The sequence below is a fragment of the Arctopsyche grandis genome, chromosome 12 (genome assembly GCF_051622035.1).
Source record: "Arctopsyche grandis isolate Sample6627 chromosome 12, ASM5162203v2, whole genome shotgun sequence".
Taxonomy (NCBI): Eukaryota; Metazoa; Arthropoda; class Insecta; order Trichoptera; family Hydropsychidae; genus Arctopsyche; species Arctopsyche grandis.
Window position 1 is genome coordinate 30,056,520 of NC_135366.1, and position 20,283 is coordinate 30,076,802.

Below are 20,283 nucleotides of genomic sequence, written 5' to 3' on the forward strand. Positions count from 1 at the left end.
ATATGTAAACTGGCGAAATCCACAATGTTAATTGAATATCTTAAAATTCGTCCAAGTTTAAATCCCCTGCCCAAACTGCGAAACGCGTTAATTTTCGAAACTTGGAGCTTATCCAGTACTCAGTAGGTACATACGTGTTTGTAAATGACGTTATAAAACTGTTACGACATTTCTTCGCCAACTTCTAGCCAGATAGTGTCCCTCTGCAAAACTGTCCATAATGCATGGAAAAGTCACATTTGCATAGTTCCTTGGTTTTACAACCCCTGGCCTTCCCTCGAATCCACTGTCTGAGCATTCCCTCTTAATGGGGAGCATCTTAATTTTATCTGCAACCACTTCTCCCAGCTCTTTTCAGAATTACGAGCCTTAAGTTGACCACAAATATGATACGTAATTTGATATAATCGTATTTCAATGGTCGTTCTGATAAATTTTGACCTCCCATTTCTACTCACTTGAGATAACTAGTATATTATATACAAATAAATAATATACACTACATATGCTAGTGTTGCTTCTCGAGAATTATGTCTCAAAAAAACTGCCAAATTGAGAATTTTCATTTCTCGAGATATTTTATAATTTCTCGATAAATTCTATAAAACATTTTTTATTATACAAAAATATGCTTTTGTCGAATATTTTCAAAAAGTTTACAACCACTGCCCTTTATAAAGCTGCATTTGAAAGAGCGGATTTATACCTAGTGTGCATACTTCTTAGAGGTTTTAAATAAGACTTTCGAACGTGCCTTATCTTATGTTATTTTCTTTCATATTTTGACTACTTTCTGAATTGATCTTTATGTAATTTTGACCTGGACATTGCAAACGCGTCAATCTTTAGAAATACGCAAACATTATCGTCTAACTACCCAAAGTTATCCTCTGAATGCATTTACTGTAATTTTTTACTTGACTTTTTTTCTATTACTATTTATTTCCATTACTTTACCCGGCTGGCGGTGTCATCTTTGCTTTGGTGATTATAGAAACCTCTCCGATAATAAGAAATAATGCGTGGGAATCGGCAAAATGCAATACAAAATTAGTACAAAAATTACAATCCAATAATGCGAAAATATATATTTGTATTCTTGAATCCAATAATGTCGAATAAACGATACTTTACTGTGTTATATACATTTTTTCGATTATCAAAATTTCTTGAGAATTTTCGAGAAATTTAAGAAGTTAAATTGAGAATTATTATTTCTCGAGAAATCAGAATCACTATCCGTAGCCTTGAATCCTGAGGTCAAGACCCACAAATTTCTCAAGATCTTTAGTATTTCCATAGTGACTTTCTTCTTTAAGTGTATTTTTTAAGACTAATTAGATTCAAACCTGCAATGACAGTCTTTTGGATACTGCAGTTCGAAATGAAAATCGATTCCATATATTATTACTACTCCAATTTCATGAAACATTTCATCCAACTTTAAGTGAATAAAACATTGTTTAAGTTAGAGTAATCCTCTCTTCACGAACGATCTGGTGGCAGCAACCTCTAACGAGATTTATTAGCCGTCCTTTTCAAGTCTCGACTGGTTAACGACCACTAAAGACCGTTTAGTTGAGCGCACCTGATATATACTATATTTATATATCTCGCGCTCCAAGACATCCAATTAAGTCTTATAGGTGGTATTACTGCGGCTCTCGAACCAGCTGCTTGCGAGTCCTGTCTCTTGCCTTTTCACCTGTAAACTTTTAACCCTTTGTGTGGCTTGTCGACTTCGACCAGTTTATTCCTTTCTGTATCGAACACATCTCTACATATAAAATATGCATACACTCAAAGAGTAAAACGCAAAAGAAGCTAAAGACTTAGATATACATATAATATCGGAAAACGGAGCTTTGAGAAGATAATTTATTTGCAACAAATTTAATAAGGTATATTCATACTATCCAGCACTGCAAGGCATTAGCCCGGCACAGGTCTATTCATACTATACAGCACTGCAAGGCAATAGCCTGGCGCAGCAGTGCACTACTACTAAAATACTACTTCTATTCATACTAAACAGCAGCGCACATTCAAAGTTATGATTGATTACAAGGCAAAATCGGCTTACATATACATTTGTATGTTTGTATGTATGTGCAATACAAAACACGACGATTGTTTGCTACTATGCCCTTTATATACCATTGAAAACTATACAGTCTCGTGATTATTTTATCGTTGCTAAGCAATCATGCGGCGCGTGGTCTAGACTTTTTGAAATTTGAAACTGTTCAAAAATTGTTTGGTTTCAAAACGAGACAAACAATTTGATTATATGTACATAGATATGTATATACATACAAAAAATACGCATTATATTGAAATGAAACTTCCCTAGATGGAATTCGCTGAAAGATAAGTTACGAATGTGCGTCGTCACATAACAAAACGTGCGTTGTCAGTTTGATAAGCGCACCACTACCCTGCATTCCCTATCGGCAGGGATGATTTCGTAACTTTCACTTGCGTAGCTTCACTTTATATTACAACGTTACATGTTCGATTAAACAAAACCTATACAAATATTTGGTAGACCACATGCCAGTATAATTTATGGATATACATATGTACATACGCGCACTTCTACACGATATATTATATAAAGGGTTGAAGTGTTCTTTTTCAAACAAAAAAAAAACATAATCACTACCTGTCCATTTTATATTTACAATACAAATATTACTTTAAAAGGGCTTATTCCCTCATAGGGCCAAATTCAACGAATTCCAATTTACGTTGTTTTTTCTCATATTTTTTAATTACGAAACTTTGAAATGTTAAAGTTAAAAGGTTTTCTAAAAAAGTTAATTGAAAATTTCAACCATCCCCTTTTCACTCGAAAAACCCTTTCTTACGTTTTCCGCTTGGTGAAAATTCCCATGATATATGTATGTAATATAACCAGCAGCGTGGTCTAGTGGTGAGTGTTGTATTCTTTCGTGCAAGTTGTCTCGGGTTCGATTCCCACTAGAGTCTCGTTGTTGGCCAGACCTTGTTCGATGGTTTCTTAACAGAATTTGACAAATTTTTCTGATTTTCATTGAAAAGGTTCCTGTAAAATTGGCTTTTCCTATCCGATTTTCTATTGCAAACCTTGAGCTATTGTTATATCTCCGGTTTCGCCAGATTTTTCTCCATGTCCATGTGTCTGTGGATGATTATTGAATGTAAAAATTCGTATTGTTACATGAAAAATGTTATTGATCGTATTGTTTACGATGTTTGTAATGTCTGACCATAGTTGTCAGGTGTTGTTTCGATTTTACATGTGTATGTATGTAATATATGTAATGTATATTTCTCGAGTCTTAATGTGTTTAGCCCAATCTGCTAGGCGAGTGTGCATGATTAATTGAAAAATAATAAACAAAAAATAATATGTATAGTACAGTCTGAGAAAGTGCATGTAATAATATGTTGAATGTATTGGTTGATTTCAGAAGACAGCCCGGACCTGGATCGAAGCCACTTTCCAGAAGAGGGAGTGTGTAAAATTCATTCCCAGTCCAAAGGACGAACACAGGTACCCAATTTAATATATTACCTAATTATAACTTCGCCTCGTAATACCATTAACGCTCACAGTTCATTACTTCAAGAGTAATAAGCGAACGTTCAAGACTATATATATATATAATACGCAATTTTAAGTTTACGCGATATGTAGCTATGCATTTGTTGCTTAATTGCAATTTGATGCAATTTTAATGATCGAAAAAGTGCAAACATAGATACGTTCGATTTACATTGTTAACATGTCGTATTGTATCGATTATTCTACTCGTACAGACATTAAGTGGACACTTCTGTTATCAGATACGGGATACATTCAAAATATTGTATGTTCTGTTTTTTTGTTTTATATTCAAGCAAGGCAGTGGAGGCTCTTTTTTCCCCTATAAGTTTATATATATGTACATACATAGTATATAAAAACAATTTCAGATACATACATAAATACAATCGCAATTTGATTACTATTTTTTTTTTCATTTACTAATACGAGTTTTTAGCTCACAATTTTACCGATTTAAAATTCAGCACACTTCTAATTAACACTTTTAAACGAAAACAAAAAATAATGTGGCCAGAACACTGTCCCAATAAACATTTTTCAATAGAAAATACTCAATATAAATTAGTATTAACAGTGGGAAAAAATCCCAAATGAAAATACGTACTTTTGACTTTTGATTTGAACTAGACGACTACTTACAGAGATTTCAAAGCTGAAAAGTACTAGGAAAAAGGAAATTGACAGATTTTGAGACATCGACCGAACAACACCAAGATATAGAAAAATCGAGCCAATCAACATTTTTTTATTATTAGATTCGTGTTCACTGGGCAATAGATCTATAAAAAAAGTCATATCTCGTCCCTGAACCAAAAAAAAGTCGTAATTTGTTGTACAGTGCTATCAATGATTTTTCAAAACAAACTGTTTTTGTATCAACGGGCAAAACACTAATACATTATTGTATGTTTATTATATTTCCTTCTAAATAATTTCCAGTCGATTATTTTCGTATATTACTAAGGTTTTCTTTTGTTAACAAAGCCTATACGCAATAGACGTATCTTTCGTAAAAAAATAAAACCATATCAGTGACAGGTTTTATCGAAATCGAATAGATGACCTTTCTCAGTACAAAAGCGACACACGTCCAAAGACGTAAATCTAGAAAATGCGAAGAAATATTTTCAAGAATTTTTCCATCCACCGCGATACATAAACATCGGCTTAACACATTTAACGCGCTGTAAAATTAAAATTTGACGTTTACGATCGATTTAGTATATAGTACATACATATGTAGATATATGAGAAATCGCGCACATTTAATTCTTTATTATTTTCGACGTCGCTCAATCAACCGTGAGAATTTTGTTTGATGATCAATCAATCAACGCCGACAGATTTCCTCCTCCTCTCAAGGACGAGCGGAAAAATTCTTCGAAGGAAAATACATACATATATTCTCGAACGAAATTTACCATATTTCGGCCACATCCGGACACCTGTCACTTGAACCAATCCCGAAAGTGTACGAACAAGATCTATGTATCTATAGATCGAAAATTTGCATATAAATTTTCATTACACACTGTATATGTAAGTTACATATGCATGTAGTTGTACTTTCTGTTTATCATTTTTCACTTGTTAACTGTCGTCCAACTTTCATTTGCAAATTTTGCACAGAAGTGTTTCCGGATTTTTCGGTATATAACATCCGAGTCCACTTACAGATTTTTACAAAGATAATTAAATGAAAAAGATAAATACAAGATTAACAAATTAAAAAGAAAAGAATAAAAGCTATAACATGAAAAAATAGCACATTGCATAACTAAACTTAAGTGTTAAAATATTGGAAATTAAATTATGTTAAATTATAAAATAGAATAAGAAATGGATCAATCGGTCAAGATTCTCTTGATGTTAGTCCTGAATTGATGTAGGGAAATACCGAACAGATGAACCTCATTCAGCTCCCCGTTAAACATATGATAAACACGCTGCAGATAAGAATATTTTTGGGAATTAGTATTGAAAGGATTAAGTGAAAAGAGTGCAACGTGTCTAGAATACCTAACTGGGATCCTGAAATCAACCTTATTCAGTAAATCAGAAAAATCAAGGAAACCATTTATGAGCTTAAAGAAGAATGTAGCATCAGTAAGTCGTCGCCTGACAGAAAGATTGTTAAAAGATAGGATTTTGAAAGATTTTGAACAGTAGAATTAGTATAGGTAGGAAAAAAGTAGCGTAAGGATTTAATAAATTTAAATTGGACTTTCTCTGAATACAATTAATATGGGATAAATAAAAAGGTGACCAGATAATTGAGGCAAATTCAAGGTGAGAACTTACAAAGGAAAAATAAAGTAATTTAAGTTATATGTTATATATAAATATATTGTAAAGTAGTTTATACCAAACGTTAATTTCGCTGTCAAATTTTGCGCTTTTAGGTTATGTGCAACGGCCGAAGGAAAAGTTTCTTAATCGAAATTTCTAATCTTATAATTTATTAATCTTAAATCCCAATTCTTATAATCTTCTTATGTACTATGTTTTGTCTGTACAAATAGCCAATAATTCGTCAATACTGTATGTACAAATATCCAATAATTCGTCGATACTGTATGTACAAATAGCCAATAATTCTTCGATACTGTATGTACAAATAGCCACATCCTATATATATATATTTATATATAACATATATACAAAGTCTCTTTCGAAATTATATATTAGATTGCACACGTGCCCGATTTTCATATACATGTATGACTAAAGTGTAAATGTATTTTTTTTGCTGTAAACGGGCACGAACTTATGTAATCTTCTAATATTTTCATTCGAATGAGAAAACTACCAAGATGAATAAATAACTTGTAATAATGTAATTGTATAATTCCTATGAGTATTTTTTCATTAGAAAAACTACTATTACATACACATATATGTATATTATATATTTCCATCCCAGTACAATTCTTTAGTTTTTTGACCATCCAAGTTGTACTCGTGGGACTCGAACGGCTACACGGAAACTTTCAGACCGAAATCAAACGAAACAGTCCCTCGATAAATACCCACCGATATACGTAGATAGGTCGACCACTGCCCATTGTCAGCGATCGTAAACCTGTGGGCAATTTTTTTTTTTATTATCAGAAGTTGGATGCTATCCAATGTGCAAAGTGCACCCGAGCACGCTCACTGGGTCGTCTGGGTCTGTACGAGTGACCTACCTACGTACCTACGAACCGACCGGCGGATCGATACTGTTTACACACGGGACAAAAAACCTATTTGGCACCGACCTAAACACTTTTCCACTTGACTTTTGGCTCGTCATAACTGACTTGCTCTCCATATGTGCGCGAAGCCTCATTTCTGTGTTTGTTGTTTATACCTATACACTATACGATGGGACTGAAATTTGAATTATGTGGGTGTTAAATTTTAAACGCTGCTAAAGCAACCCGGCCCTTTTCTGGAGCAGAAATAAATTGGGCCAACGTATGGTACAAGAGAAGATCGTAATAAAAATGGGGAATGAAACGGTCATCAAATGGCGACTGGAAATATTTACGATCCACTATTGGGCGCTAATACGCGAATCTTTCTACAGAAAGAAAAAAGCATTTTCAGCACCTTCTCTAAGCGCATTATTTTTTTGCTGAAAGTCAATCTGTCAGTTGCACGATAATTTCTTCATAACATTTAAAACTACCAACGAAGAATGTTCGCTAATTAAATCAAACAGTTTGCAATTCAGAACCACCAAATTTGGCATACAATGTACATACATTTGTTCTCATTTCTGCTAATTCCATGAAAATGTCAATTCATGAACAGTGGAAGCCTCTCAAAATTTGTTCATACTGTTGCGTAGGGGTGGGTAGAGGATCCAAGTAAAAGGCCAACATTCGTTTCACAGCATTTATTGATGATTAAGGAGATACACGCACTGGCAGTGCTCAGTCCAGAATGACATGATATCGCCTAAGTATCGCCTTATAAGGGATAGATCTCTCAGGACATCTTCGACGTCTAATTTGTTTACCTATTGTTATGGTCACGTACGGATATGTCTTCTCACGACATTCGCTCCCACGGTACAGGTCAATTCTGGGAAGTGCAATAATTGTTTAGCTTACTTGCACTTAGCCTGTCCTTAAAACCGGTCACACGGTCTTTCAGGACGCTACCCGGCCTAATCCGATCGCAATTACTCAGCGGCTCTTTTTAGTATACGTAACAATACCATACTTACCATGCCAGCAGTACGGCTCGGTGGTTGCATTTATGTTTAACACCGAGAGGTTGTCGGGTTCGATCTCGTGATAATCATTAATGCTGCTGGTCAGACTTGGATATTTGTGACACCAAGTCGATCTTTTCCTATTAGAGTTTGACAATTCATCTGATTTCATTGTTGAAACGGTTCCTCCATAAAATTGGCAAAAAACCATCCTACCCGCCATTTCACAAATATCTGAATTTGATTTATGTACAATATGTATTTAAAAATGTATGTAAAAGTCTAAATCCATAGATGTCCTTAGTTAAATAGTTGTTAATTTCATGCTCTTCAGCCTCTTGAAAAACAGAAATTTATTTTATTTTATTTTATTTTTAGATAGATATATACCAGGAGGGTTTGACAGTAAGACCCCAATGCGCCTTCCTGGACAATTAATTACAAACAATGCAGCATTTTATTATTACATAAATCACTGTATTTCTAGAAGCTGAAAAGCACGAAATAACAATTTATTAATTAATTAAATAAATAATTTATCTATGAATTTAAATTTCTACATAATTTTTACAAATTGTACATACAATAAATACAGAAGATTTGTAACAACAGGAAAGATGATTTTTTTTCCAATTTCGAGGAACAGTTCTAAATTCATAGATGTCTCTATGGATTAATTAATTAATTGTTAATTTCGTGTTCTTCAGCCTCCAGAAATACAGCAATTTATGTAATAAAAAATGCTCCAATGTTTGTAATTAATTGTCTAAGAAGGCGCATCGGGGTGTACCTGTTAGGCCTTCCTGGTATATATCTATGTAAAAAATAATATAAAATACTATAACGGTACATTTTTATTAAAACTTTCAATTTTTTTTCAAATTTCAACCGCCAATCAACACCTTAAAATTCGGCTCGTTAAAATAAAAGTGTTCAAGTATCTTAAATAGCCAATCAGTTCACCACTTTATTAGTGATGTAATAATACAATATTATATTTAATCGGTGTTGACATAATCTATCAATTGCGATTAAATTTAATTATGAAGTTCAATTTCGGTATAATTTTTAGTTACACTGGCAATCGCAAGGTTAAATTTAACCGAAAGCACTAGTTTTGAATCCATTAGGTAATAAAGTTTAGTTTCATGCGATCGTAAATTACAATTATCTGGTAATTCGAAGCGATCGAATCTCATTTTTAGATTATTATCTTAACCGAAGAACAGATTCAATAAATTAAATCGGCGCGTGCGGAATAATATTGTAATTTATCGCCAGTCGGGCTCTTTCACTAATTAAATTTGTCGACATTCGATACGAGTGTTAAGTTTTGTTTGACTTTTTTGATTTTATAATAAAACAAGTTTCAAACTAATATTTGTGTATGTTAAATGCTAATATTACATATAAAATATATATAATATTATATTATAAAATAAATTACATTACATATATAAAATAAATATAACCCAATTTTTATTACATGATGCGACTCTTCATTCCATGATAAATTTCGGTAAAATTCAGGGCTGCCAAATTCCGAATTACGCTTTTTTTTCCACAGCGTCGCATCGTGCTGAATTTAAAATTGAGTCGCGTATAATTAATGCAAAATGTGACTCACCCCCCCCCCCTCTTTCTGGTATATTAGTAGACCCCGTAGCCGTATAATTTCGCGTTCAGAAATAATATCTCCATTAAAACATCCACCGAGTGAGTGTGTATAAAAGTTGAATGCTACCGAAAAAATTGTAATAATGCTAACGCTAAGGGGAATTTCGGCCAGGTGAGTTCCACTGGTGGTTTACGAACCTGGTTACTCCACCCGGTTCTTTAATTTATTCATGGCGTAATCTCAAATATTTTATTAAATTAACCCTTAAGCTGCCGGCTCAGGTTAAAATGCGGACGCTGCGTTACGCAACCCTAATTCGATTTTTCATGCTAGCTTTAACTCTACACCAGTTTTCCATTAAAAGTTTCTATATGAAACGTTGTATTATATGTATGTATGTATAGTAAAAAAAATAGGTTCGATTTTTCAATCGATGCTTTTGAATGATTATCATATTGAAATGTTCCGATTGATCAATACCCAATGATACATTCAATAATTACATTGTTCGACACGAAAAATAGTTCAGAAACGAGATATGACTTTTCTTATAGATTTATGCCTCGCAATTTTTCCGAATTAAAATTCAGCCCACTTCCAATTGACCCTTTTAAGGGAAAACAAAAAGTAGTGTGGCCAGAATACTATCCCAATAAACATGTTTCGATAGAAAATATTCAATATAAAATAGTATTAACAGTGGGAAAAAATCCCAAATGAAAATACGTACTTTTGACTTTTGATTTGAACTGGACGACTACTTAGAGAGATTTGAAAGCTGAAAAGTACTACAAATAAAATATAAAATATACGACTATAGATTCTAATACTCATTTTGAACAGAAAATTGACAGATTTTGAGACATCGACCGAACAACACCAATAGTATAGAAAAATCGCGCGATTTAAAAAACATATACATATACATATCTCCGAATCTCGAGCCGATCAACATTTTTTATCATCAGATTCGTGTTCACTGGGCATAGATCTATAAAAAAAGTCATATCTCGTCCCTGAACCAAAAAAAAGTCGTCATTTGTCGAACAGTGTTATTATAAGATACACTAGTGTTGCGCCCGGTAATTTCAACAAGTGAAGGGAATTGATACAGGAATTGAAATAAAGTTATATATAAATATAATGTAAGGTAATTTTTAGGCGCGTATTCATAGTAAAAATTTAAGTGCGTGCATTACACGCTCGCCGATTTAACCCGTTCACCCGTTTGACATAATGAATGTGTGTATGTGTGTCTTCGTAGATGTATATATGTGTGTACGTTCCCGCGTAGCGCATCTGACGCTGGCGCCACCCGTTTCAAGTCCGGTTCTCAATATCAGGAGCACATGTCAGACGCTCCACCCCGCTTCCCCGCGTCTCCTCGACACGATCAGTCGTCGTTTTGTTTCTTTGAAATCTCCATACTTGTCCAAGCGTTCGCCACTTATGTATATACATAGTACATACCCACATACATCGCGTCCGTTTTTATATTTATACATAAAATTAAATGTGTTTTTATTTATATTATATGTATTTATGTTTATAAATAATTCCATTTATGTATTATCTGGCCTCAGTGTCATATTGGGGTAACCTGTGAAGATATATCAAAATAAAATATTATCCCTAATTACAATATGTATGGAATACATAAGCTACCTACAAAAGTCTTAAGAATCAACATGAAAATATATTCCAATGTGAAACAAACAGCCTCGATAAAATACCCCTGACAATATATTTCAATAGAACACAGCCTTGAGAAAATACACCAATAGAAAACAGCCATGATAAATAGCTCCGGCAAAACATTCCAAGAGAAACAGCCCTGAAAATAGCAAGTACTAAACAAAAAGTCCAGTACAGTACACAAAAAAGCCCCGTTAATATTATAAATTATATTACGAAATTAATCCCATTTTTGTTCCAAGTATACTGATTTCGTGTGAGTATTTTTAATACTAAGCGGTGATCTAAAAATATTGCCCGCATAATAGCGGAATTGAAATAGCCTCAAAATTGCAGTATCGAAAATTTAAAAAATAGCTAGATATCGGCTAATTTTTATGAATTATATAATATAATAAATCCCTAAAATAAGCAACTTAACAATGAGACTTACATTCATTACGAGGCGAAAAAAAATCAATAATTTTCCACAATGTGGGAACCGCTCTAAAACACTCTACAAATATACGTGTTGTATAATTCTACAGCGAAAAGCAAACCTAGAACATTCCCAAATCATTCTTCGTTTAATTTAATATTAAAACTGTTTGAGCTTACATAACAGTTGTATTAAAATCAATACATGAAGCTTTTGACGCATTAAGCCTTTGGTCAATTTCCAAAAATCTAACAAGTAGAATAAATTCCACATAAGTAGTTCAGTTGATCTAAACGTACCTACATATGTACATATTCATTAATATCTAAACCTCATATGATATGAGATTAAGGCGACACACTTGCTACTTCGTCTCCTATGCCGCATTTTCCGCCACTTCTACCGGGAAACTCACTCTTCTACAGTACAAAATCATCTATTTGTTTTGTTTTCCTGATCTACCGCTTCGATGCAGTACATTCAACACGACCGCTGCACTTTTACATTTAATTTGCACTGTTAAATACATTACATTTAATTTGAACCAAACCTACACACATATTATATGTACATACATATACAATATGTAATTAATAATGATGCTTTGTTATATTGAATAGGAAGGTAACCAATGGCAACACAGGGCGTGCTATCGACAGAATTGAACTACTCAAATATATTGTATGTATGTTTGAATGTATGTATGTATGTATCTGAAACCCCGTGTATTCCTCTATTCGATAGATAAATCATATTAACGGTTCTCATTGATAGGTCACACACACACACACAGATTGGAGAGCCGATGATTCATTAGAGTGCTGTTCAATATGGTCAAATTTGATGCCCGGAAAATCTACATATACCATTTTTCCATAATCAAGTATTGAAAATCAAATACTTGATTTTGATTTCTAAATGCTTTTTATTATTACTAAATTATGTTCACAATACATCTATATCTATTTTAATAGCTATTGATCTCCTGATCATTTTCTATTTTACAATTTTAATTTAATTTTGTTACTAATCATAGTATTATATTATTCTAATGTTAATGTACAGCATAATAGGAGAAAGAGCTCAAAAACCTATTTACAAATCTTATAAATGCTCATAATACATAATATTAATTGAAGACTCTCTAAAGTCGACGATCTAAAGCAGATTGTGTTTATGTAATCTGTGTGTTTATACCTGAAGAGTATAGACCATAGATGTAGAATAACCTAGATATGCCATTACATACAAATTTCGTTGGAGATCTTGTCGCCACTAACTGAGGGGTGCGGGGGGTTCAACTAACGGGGAAGTGGTGAAAAAAAAGGAAGGAACGCAGCGGTCGGCAGTGGTCAGCAACCAGTTTATGTACATATGTACATGCATTGAAGTTTTATTTTATTTATAACTTTATTTTATTGGACACTCCGCGTGACAGTAAACCAAACTAATAAAGCCATTTTAAGAAAAAAATATTTAGCTATACACACTATATTAAACTACAAATCTATGTTACTATAATAAAACCATCATTTACTATTACAATATTTTAACATTAGTAACTTCCACAAGGATCAATCTTAAAGCTGACACTTTAATATTTAGTTCATTGTTTGTAGTTTTAAACTTAATGTTGATTTCTGAATTTCCTTCAGTGTCAACAAGATATACCTGTGACAGACGTTGTCGACCGCTGTTCCATCAGTGCTTAAAACACTACATACATCGCGCCGATATTTCATTAATGTTAAAATACCACTACAATTGAAGACATTATATATTAATTCTTACTTAGGATATTTGATGCCATCCGCCTTTTTATGTTTTCTTGAGTAATTGTAACACAATTTCACTGAACACGTTGGCATTTTCGAAAAATGTCAATTGACCTTCCTACTTAGAAGCTAACTAGCTACTGAGAGAAAGTGTGCATCCTCTGTACTTTTTTTTGTGTGTGCATGCTCCAACAGGGTGATCGGCTTAGAGCGTCAAGGCGTATCTATGGTTTTCTATATCTATGGTATAGACATTTTGTTGTAATCACCGAGACTCTTCACAAGTGTGTTAGTATGGTTATTAGTCATTCTGTCATATAATCTACTGGTTAGTTTGCTAGTAATGTCTGTAACTAACGGAATATTATTTATAGCATGCAGTTTTGTTCAAGTTTGTATATATGGGTGTGTTATGAATTATTTTTACTGATTTATTTTGTATTATTTGGAGCTTGGAAAGGTTAGTATTCGAGGCGTTATTCCATACAGGTGAAGCATAGGTTAAATTGTGACTTTAATTATATCGTTAGGTAAGTAAATTTTATGCTGTAATTTTTTAGTTGACTTTTAAGTGATACTTCCTCTTATAAACCTCTTTCACTTTTTCACATGCATTTTTTTTTCTTAAACTGCTACATGGTCCGAGTTGAAATTGTAATTGCATACATATGTATGCATATGTGCATACCAATATCAACTAGAAAAAAATAACAAATTTCATGAACTGGAAGTGAGAAATGTATAGAATGCTATCATACAACTTATTCAAATGTACTGAAGACATCGAGCTGAAATTGTTTTTTCTTATATGTACATATATAAAATCATAATATTTGTGAAATGTCGACGATCTCGTTATTTCTGAGATGGCAGAAATAAAACCAAAAATGAGTTTCGAATGCAAATTCAGGCTGGAAAAGAGCATCCGGGATCGTTTGCATACACATTATTATATACCTATACGTAAATGCTATTATATGTACAGATATGTATGTATTTTCAAGATGCTTGAACCTTTGCATTTATATTAAAATTTCTCTCGTTCGAGTTGCATTGCTTTACAAACACCATGTAGATGCTATGAAAATTTGAATCGAATATGCGCAATAAATTCGTTTCATGGAAATGGATGCGGCCAACTTCAACATGGTTCAACTGTATTTACCTCTATAGCTTTAGTTCAAAAACTTTTAAAGTATACATTTGAAAGTACCGAAATGCAATTTATTGCATATCCGAAGTAATGCTACGGTAAAATTCTCATACATATGCACATATGTACATATGTATGTGTCTTAAGAAATATCCAACCACTTACATATATGTATCTTATCTACGTACATACACAGGTACATACTAATATGTATATTCCTAACATGATTTTTTTTTACAAATTCCTCAACCAACGTTTTAAAACTAAAATTCATCACTATCATCATCATATACACATGTATATTATCTGGCGTTCCTCAAGGTTCCAATTTAGGTCTATATAAATTATATATACCTATACATATGTATATATGATGATATGGCCACAAAGCACTCTAAATTCCTATTCATTGCTAACGTTATCAAATTATTCAAATATATTGATTCCATGCTGAGGCTATATGATTTATGATGATTCGGTCGCCCTTCAATCTGATTTAGATGCTATTTTCAATTGATTAGCTGTAAACATGTTGCCGTTTAACACTGAAAAGTCATGTTGTTACATACCTCCTTTACGTTTCACTTACGATTACAATTCAGGAAAAAGTTTGCCTCTTATCCGATCGTTTTCATACTTTTCCATATTGCTCATTTTGGTCATCAATATAAGTAAATGGATCCTCCGCCATTACGATGGTGCAAAAATATCGTGTAAGACGCGTTTGAAATTTGAATTTCTGAAAAATGCCATACGTCTATCCAGTTTTTAGTTTTAAACATAGATGGCGGTAGTAAAATAAAATTATTGGTATTTTTATTCAAAATAATAATTTTAAATACAAATTTTTTTAACCTTCACCAGATCGTAAAACCAACTTAAATAATCTAACCATTTAAATGACATTAAGCTATGTAAATTCGGTTGTGAGTTTCAGTAATCTTGGAATCACATTGATGATATTTGCTCAAATGTTTAAAAAATATGTTTTATATTGCGAAGGTACTTCAAATTGAGAGAGTACAGAGGAGGTTTCTCAGATATATATGTACATATATGTACGTACAGTAGTTTACGGTCGGTATCTTTGGCTCTATCCTAGTGCTTACCTATTGGAAGCACTAGGTTATAATTCCTTCGAGTCATGACTTGAAAAATTTCTATAAATTACTGGTTGGTTTGGTGCAATTAATTTTTAAATTCTTGCAGAATTGAGCTCCAATGTTTTTAGCCAATTCAGGTACATTAGATGCCACAGTTTGTTCTATTCTCCTGGGGCACGTACCAATTTAGTGGTTTCATCGCCTGTTGCTCGCGCCATCAAAATCCTCAACCAGATTTCTGTTAGCTTGGATTTGTAATCTAAAATGTGCTGATCTGGTTGAGGGATTGTTTAATTTGAATTCGTAAATGTGTTCTTACGTTAAATTTGTTATTATTTTCTATATATATGTATATATGTAGGTATGCTTAGATATAATGAAGCCCTGGAGTATATATGTAATACCAATATGTCTTAATTGTACATGGTATTAAATAAATAAATAAGGCTTTTCCATCCTTAAATGGTCGATATTTTGATCAAACTTTCAGAGCTTGATGCGTCGAATACTTACCATTTCCTTTTTATTTTTGGTCCTTGCATTCAATGCCTTAAAATTAAATTAACATAATAATAAGTATTGGATGAAGCGATCCGTCGGGCAACCAGTTGGGCAATTTTATCATAGCAAAAAATTAATAGGTGGTAGGTAAGACGCCTTTCAAAGGCTCAACATATTCTTTAATTTAATAAAAATCCATTAAAACCAGACTATTCTTGTTTTGTATATGATCGCATTTTATAATCTTGTTTAGTATATATTTGAATTTTTTATCTGACGAAAATTCTCCAGCCAAAATTGAATTGAACCAACGAGGTGAAATCTTTAGTTACGATTCAAATATAGTACACAGCATACTTTACGACAGGCAAATCGCTTCGTCTTTCGACCCAATTAATCAAAATCTTTACTAATAATATTTTCAGTTAACAATGTTATACTTAGCAACCTTAAAAGGCCAACCTCTTTTCCATCTTAGTTTTATGTTTCGTGACGCATTTATCCGAACTAATCCAATTAACTTTACCGTGGGCTAATAAATTTCACTCAATAAATAAAAAACTATTTTACTCTAATTTAATTTTTACAGTCGAGTATAAATCTGTATCAGCATTATAATTCGAAGTAGGGTGGACACAAGATTACGGCATCCATTAAAATCGAAACGGTAGATTTAACACCCCTGGCTCGTCACACAGCCTCATCATTAAAAAAAACACTTCCAACTTGATGAAGCCTCGCGTGACTTTCACCTTTCTTTCAAAAAAATGAGAAAAAAGAAACCCTAAGCAAATTTCTCTGTTCAAGCCCAACACAATGGAAGCGCTCGCATATTTTTTCACACGACAAAAATAAGCTTATACAATAAATAAGTAGTTTGCAAAACCTCATTATAATATACGTACCTGTAAATATATTATATATAAGTTTGTGTGTGTGTGTGTGTTTTCATGCAATTGAAAAAAAAACGGGTTAACTTTAGAAATTGGGTCAATCGGTGTTTCCACGCTTTGAAAAGGCCTATTACGATTCGAGTAAAGCTTCTCAACGCTTTGTGCCTGTATTACTAATTTAATAAAATTTGCATGTTAATTATTCGCGTGCATAATTTTAATCAAAGCTCGCTTATGTCGCGGTGCTTGCTTCTGTCAATGCAATATCGCATATTATGACTCTGATAATGGAAAATCGATAGCACACTTGTATCTATGTGTGTATTTATGTATATATTTAAATTTTGTGCTTGGTTATATTCGAATAATTCGAATGTATAAGCCCTTTTCGATGCATAGGTATATTCGTATTGTTCATTTGGGTGACTATTATTTCATTGTTCCATTGACTAACAATAGTCTGAAGCGATCTTAAGTCAGATTTTGATTTCCAATTAAACAAACATATCTCGTGATTTATATTATACTATACATGTGCATTTGTATGTATAATATATATAGTATTATTTTATTTCAAACGATTAAATATTTTCCTTATGTTTGAAGTTGAAAATGTTTATTTAACATTCTTGATGGTTTTGAGTTTGTAAATATCTTCCAAGTATATATTATATTATAAATTCAGTTAGTATGCTTATTTGAAGTTCGCTAACTAGGCAGGCCTGGTTGTAAAGCTATCAAATTGTTAAAAACACTCAATAAATTGATTTACACGTATATACGATGTGATTAAACCAATAGACTCAAATTTGCTGAAATACGATCTGAAAATTAAAAATCGTCGCACAAATCATTATTTATTTATAATTTATTTTTCATCCTGTTTTTCCTCGTTCATATGTGGTCTACCACCTAGTAGTATTTACATACATAGTTTCATAGTAAAAATACCCGTAACAAAATAGCCCCAATGAGATCCTCAGTGTAAACAACCCCATCAAAAATATCTACGAAACTACCTTATATAATTATTGAAATTCATAAATACTATTCATATATACAAATATAACTTATTTGATGTTCGAGTCCTGGTTAAACACATTTTCCATTTAACTAATTAATATTATTATTAATTTGAAAGGTGGAAACGGAATCATTCGAATAGATAGCTCGAGGGCTTGTAACAAAAATTACACCGCAAGCTTCTAATACGACTTTAAACGATACCATTAATAACATATTTTCCCTTCAGAGTTGTCCCCTGAAATAAAAGCTTTCAAAGGACTTGAACCCCTCTTTGTGCGTAAAGCGTATAGTCGTAAAATTCACATTACACCTGTAGTAAAACATGTGCTTGTAGAATTATTACCCTGCCACGGATTTAACGTTTCATTAAATACACTTCCAGGACATGCAATTTTATAAGCCGAGAGCACTAACATTTACAATTGAAACACATACAAATCATAAGTAATATACAAATATCTCCGAAAGCAGTTTATATAATTATTTATGTAACCGATGTAAGCGTAAACTATGCTAGATTTGTTTCGTCAGGTGAACACGACTGTGTTGCACGATTCTTGCATGCAGTGAGTGGAAATTCCTAATTTAATGGGCTTCAATCTGATGCTATTTAAGCTATCACAGATGTTTATTGAAAGCACTATATTCTACCTGAAGGGCTTGGAAAGGTCAGGGACACATTTTCAGCGAGAAAATTCAATTTGCCGTCTTTCTATTTAGAATTCCCCGTGAAATTTTTAAACGCTGTGAATATGTACACGAGTTCTGGAACATTCGATGGCTACTAATAGCGAGTGCCTTTTTTCTACAAAATGGATTGCATCCGACTGAAAAATGGAATTTCAACTGTAAAATCGTGTAGCGAGGACGTCTGACAAGAGATGATGGACGGCAGAAATAAATTCGAAACAGTCAGTGGCGTACACAAAATAATGGGCTTTGTTCAAATTCGACCCAATTCGTCCGTTCGAAGCTTCAGTATCCGTCATGCGAGATGATCAATTCAATTGTGTCGCTTTGAAAACAAAGGAGATCATCCTCAATGATTCAACAGTACTGCTGCATTCAATCATTGAAGCGACTACATATGTATGTATGTCTGTATATATATACGTGTACATAAGCAATAAAAAAAATCAAACGTTTTCGGTAGAAATAATACTAACGAGTTGGAAAAGAAACGTGACTAGAGTGAATTGAAACGAAATAGATTGCATTAGGTTTGATTGAACAGTCAAAAATGCATTTCAATGTGTGTATGTTAGAATTTTGACATTGAAAAATATACTATAATGGACTTGTTTCATTCAGTTGCGTTATACAGAGACCATATATACATATATGTAAGTTTACACTTAAATAAATAAGGAGATATGAAATTAATAAGCTTAAATTTGCATTCCCTATTAACCACCTGGTCTGGTTTCGCAAGTTGGCATATTTACTAGCCTGTGACCTAGATGCAATAAATCTCAACCAATCTCTTTGCTGCAATTACGCCACTCGACCTGAAAATTTTAATATGCACTTCCAGGTGAGTGTTAATTTAAAATACGACGTAAAATTCAATATATGCATTATGTATGCTCACAGTTGTATAATTGTAATCTGCTAACGACAGTTCAGATGGTTGAAAAAATCTATACTTTGGCGGTCGTCAAACGGGAAAGTTTAGCGGCACGCGAGGTCGAATCAAATTGTATCGCAACAAATCTACGCTGTGAAAGGCTAATTGCGGGAAAAACGATGAAAAGCTACACAGCCAAAGGGACAAAAAGAAAAGCAAGCGCTGGAAATATTGAATCACGTCAATTACTCGGATGAATACGAGACCGACTATTGCAAGCGATGGAGCAAAATTACTAATCATCTCGATACCGGCAGAGTTAATCTGTTGATGTTTGAACAAACTATCGTTTACTCGTTTACTCAATAGAAATGATTCCTCGTCTGGCAAACCAAACCAAATGGCATCGTATCTAGTTACAATCATTCACATAAACTTGGTTTTTTTGTCAATTATTTTATACAAACTAATTTTCAATACAATACGTTTATATTCTATTGATAACTGGCTTACCTCGATAAAATAAACGAATTTTTGTTATTAATCCACAAGAATAGTCGAAATATGATTTTTCTAAGTGGAATTTTATTTAATTCTCATATAAAGACAATTTAATATATTATCCCTATGAATTCATTTCAGATTCGTGTAAATACAAGTAAATATTAGTACGAGCTTTTAGCTCGCAATTGTACCGATTTAAAATTCAGCACACTTCCGATTAACCCTTTTATACGG

General features: G+C 32.9%; 2 protein-coding genes across 3 annotated transcripts in view; one reads left to right on the plus strand and one right to left on the minus strand.

Moving 5' to 3' along the window:
• LOC143919699 (uncharacterized) overlaps nt 1-20,283 on the minus strand; it is a 492,686-nt gene that overhangs the window by 215,906 nt on the left and 256,497 nt on the right. The window lies entirely within an intron of this gene.
• Nucleotides 1-20,283, plus strand: part of Trpm (transient receptor potential cation channel, subfamily M) — a 154,205-nt gene that overhangs the window by 51,679 nt on the left and 82,243 nt on the right. For both annotated transcript variants that reach the window (XM_077442150.1, XM_077442149.1), the window contains one exon: nt 3,456-3,538. In XM_077442150.1, the coding sequence (XP_077298276.1) occupies nt 3,456-3,538 (83 nt within the window). The remainder of the gene's footprint in view (nt 1-3,455; nt 3,539-20,283) is intronic.